The sequence below is a fragment of the Hydra vulgaris genome, chromosome 08 (assembly GCF_038396675.1).
Source record: "Hydra vulgaris chromosome 08, alternate assembly HydraT2T_AEP".
NCBI lineage: Eukaryota > Metazoa > Cnidaria > Hydrozoa > Anthoathecata > Hydridae > Hydra > Hydra vulgaris.
Genome location: NC_088927.1, coordinates 3,022,501 through 3,025,000, shown reverse-complemented (window position 1 = coordinate 3,025,000; position 2,500 = coordinate 3,022,501). Strand labels below are relative to the sequence as shown.

The 2,500-nt window shown below is 23.6% G+C and overlaps 1 protein-coding gene across 1 annotated transcript in view; it reads right to left on the bottom strand.

Moving 5' to 3' along the window:
* LOC100197916 (ubiquitin carboxyl-terminal hydrolase 22) overlaps positions 1 to 2,500 on the bottom strand; it is a 90,255-nt gene that overhangs the window by 34,183 nt on the left and 53,572 nt on the right. Inside the window, exons 11-12 of the mRNA XM_065802284.1 lie at positions 1,275 to 1,334; positions 125 to 213 (exon numbers count right to left, since the gene is read on the bottom strand). Of these exons, the coding sequence (XP_065658356.1) occupies positions 125 to 213; positions 1,275 to 1,334 (149 nt within the window). The remainder of the gene's footprint in view (positions 1 to 124; positions 214 to 1,274; positions 1,335 to 2,500) is intronic.

Here is a 2,500-nt window from a genome sequence, read left to right as displayed (position 1 = left end):
AAAAAAATTAAGATAAAGAGAAAAATATTGATGCGTCTAAACGAATATGCCTCAGTGTATATATATATACTCTTACATAAAATAATACATAGTAAGTAAAAATAAAAAAAAAACGTAAACTTACGATGAAGACATAAATGGAGTCATATCCAACTCTTCTGGAAAAGGTATATGAGTTGATATTTTTTTGGATTTTGTGAAGTGTTCAAATCGCTGTAAAAATAATTTAAATCAAATGATTTATTGAATTATTTATAAAAGAATTTTTTTTAAATTTGTTTATTAAACTTTTCATTTTTATAACTTTACAACTTACAACCTGTTTTGCAAATAACAAGTTTTGTGTTACTTAATTACTTATTTAATTGTTATTTAGTTACTTGTTACTTAATTATTTGTTAAATAGTTACTTGTTACTTGGTTACTAGTTACTTTTTACTTAGTTATTGTTACTTACCTACTTATTGTTTACCTAGTTATTGTTACCTACTTATTAAACCACTATGTGTTAGTTACTTGTTGTTTACTTATTTATTAATCTTGTTTTTTTAGCTTTACCTTTGAAATAAATTTAAAATCTTTATCAGAATTTTTCTATTCCAAGGTGTCTGGTTTGTCATGACATTAATTTACTCCTGTAAAAGATCTTTTTTTATATTCCAAGGTGTCTGGTTTGTCATGACATTAATTTACTTCTGTAAAATATCTTTTTTTATAGGCTTTAGATTTGTAGTTTGTTTTAAGTTTTTTCTTAGTTTTATCAAAAAATTTAATACTAAAATTTATGTAAAACAAAAAGCTCTTACACTTTAAATTTTTTAAGTGTTTTCACCCTAGTATTATTGCCATTATTTATTAGGGATGGGATAAGGTTATATTAGTCAACTTTTTAGTTTAATTAAAATTAGTCAACTAATTTTTAAGTTTGACTCAAATTAGTCGACTAACTAAAGTTAGTTAAAACTAAGCATTCTTGGCTTTAAAATTTCATGGTGTTATAACTAAACTAACTGACGCAAGTGTTATGGTGGCAGCAATGATGATGGTGATGATTATGACGATGATGACAATAATGACGATGATGATGTTGATCATGATAATGATGATAATTTCAAAATATAGCTTCATAAGCTCTATAATAATAAATTATAATAATTTCAGCGTAATATTTTTCAATAACTTTTATTATAAACTTTAATATCTAATATAGAATTTATTACAAAGTTGTAGACAATACAATAAAGAAATATTAAAAATTAAAACTTTTTTTTTACCTTAAAATGGAAACAAACTACAACAGGTAACTTTTTCATGGATAACTGCTTTGTTGACTCCTACACAAAATATATATTTTTTATAACTATAAAAAAATAAACTTAAAATTTATTAAGAGTAAAAGATAAAAGTAATTATCATTAAAACTTTTTTAGTTAATTAAATGTTTATTTATGAACAATGAATTTGTTAAAAAAAAAAAAAATCAAAATCTATCTTCTGCAACCAAAATATTAAATGAGTGTTTTTTCACTTTGTGTTCTTCTGCATTCATAAGAATATTGTGGTGTTCTACTGTGAACACTCTTTAGATGTGTTCTGTTTTGAACACTCTTTTTGCATAATACACTAATTAGTTCTCTGTATATAGTTTGGATTGTCTACATGAAATAATCAAGGTCAAACTAAATTTACTGGCACATTACTGGTTTTAGAGAAAAATTTTGTAATTCAATGCTTACTATGGTTACTGTTTACCAAAAAATAATGAATAACTTTAAACTAGAGGGGGTTAAAGTAATTAAAATATATAATAATTATAAATTAAAACCCTTTAAAAAATTTTCTATAAATTCCACTTTTAATTTTCTTGTGTGTGTGTTCTTCCTAAAAATATCAAAAGAATAAAAATCCATAATTAGTTAATTATTGCTTTTGTTACCACTAGTATGTATTACTGGTATTTATCACTTGTTATCATTAAAATTGGATTTAGCTTGTACATAATTTATTAAACTTTGTAAGGTCTAGATAATTTATCTTAAAGTTTTAGGGTTACATAATTATCTTACTATGTGTATATAAGTAAAAAAATTGTCATTTATATTAATATTTTTAAGTATTTATTTCTAAACTAAAGTATTTTAACCTTAAACTCGAAAACAACAAGTGCTTTTTATTAATTGAGACAAGGTTTTAAATATTTAAATCCTATTGTTCAAAACTATTGTTAGATATGTGTTCACCAAATTTTAGAACTCAGAAGATTGGGGATCATCCATAAATTATGCAATGCTAAATTTCACTAATAAACATTACAAAAAAGAGCAAAAGTCCCCACCCCTCTCCCCAATCCTCCCAGAGTATTAACTTATATAAAAGTAAAAATATTTCATTAAGTTTAATGAGAATTGCCATGTAAAAGAGATTAAGATCTCCTACTTCTTTTTTTCAAATAAATTTTGCGTTGCATGATTTATTTCCTTATTTCAAAATTTAATGGCAA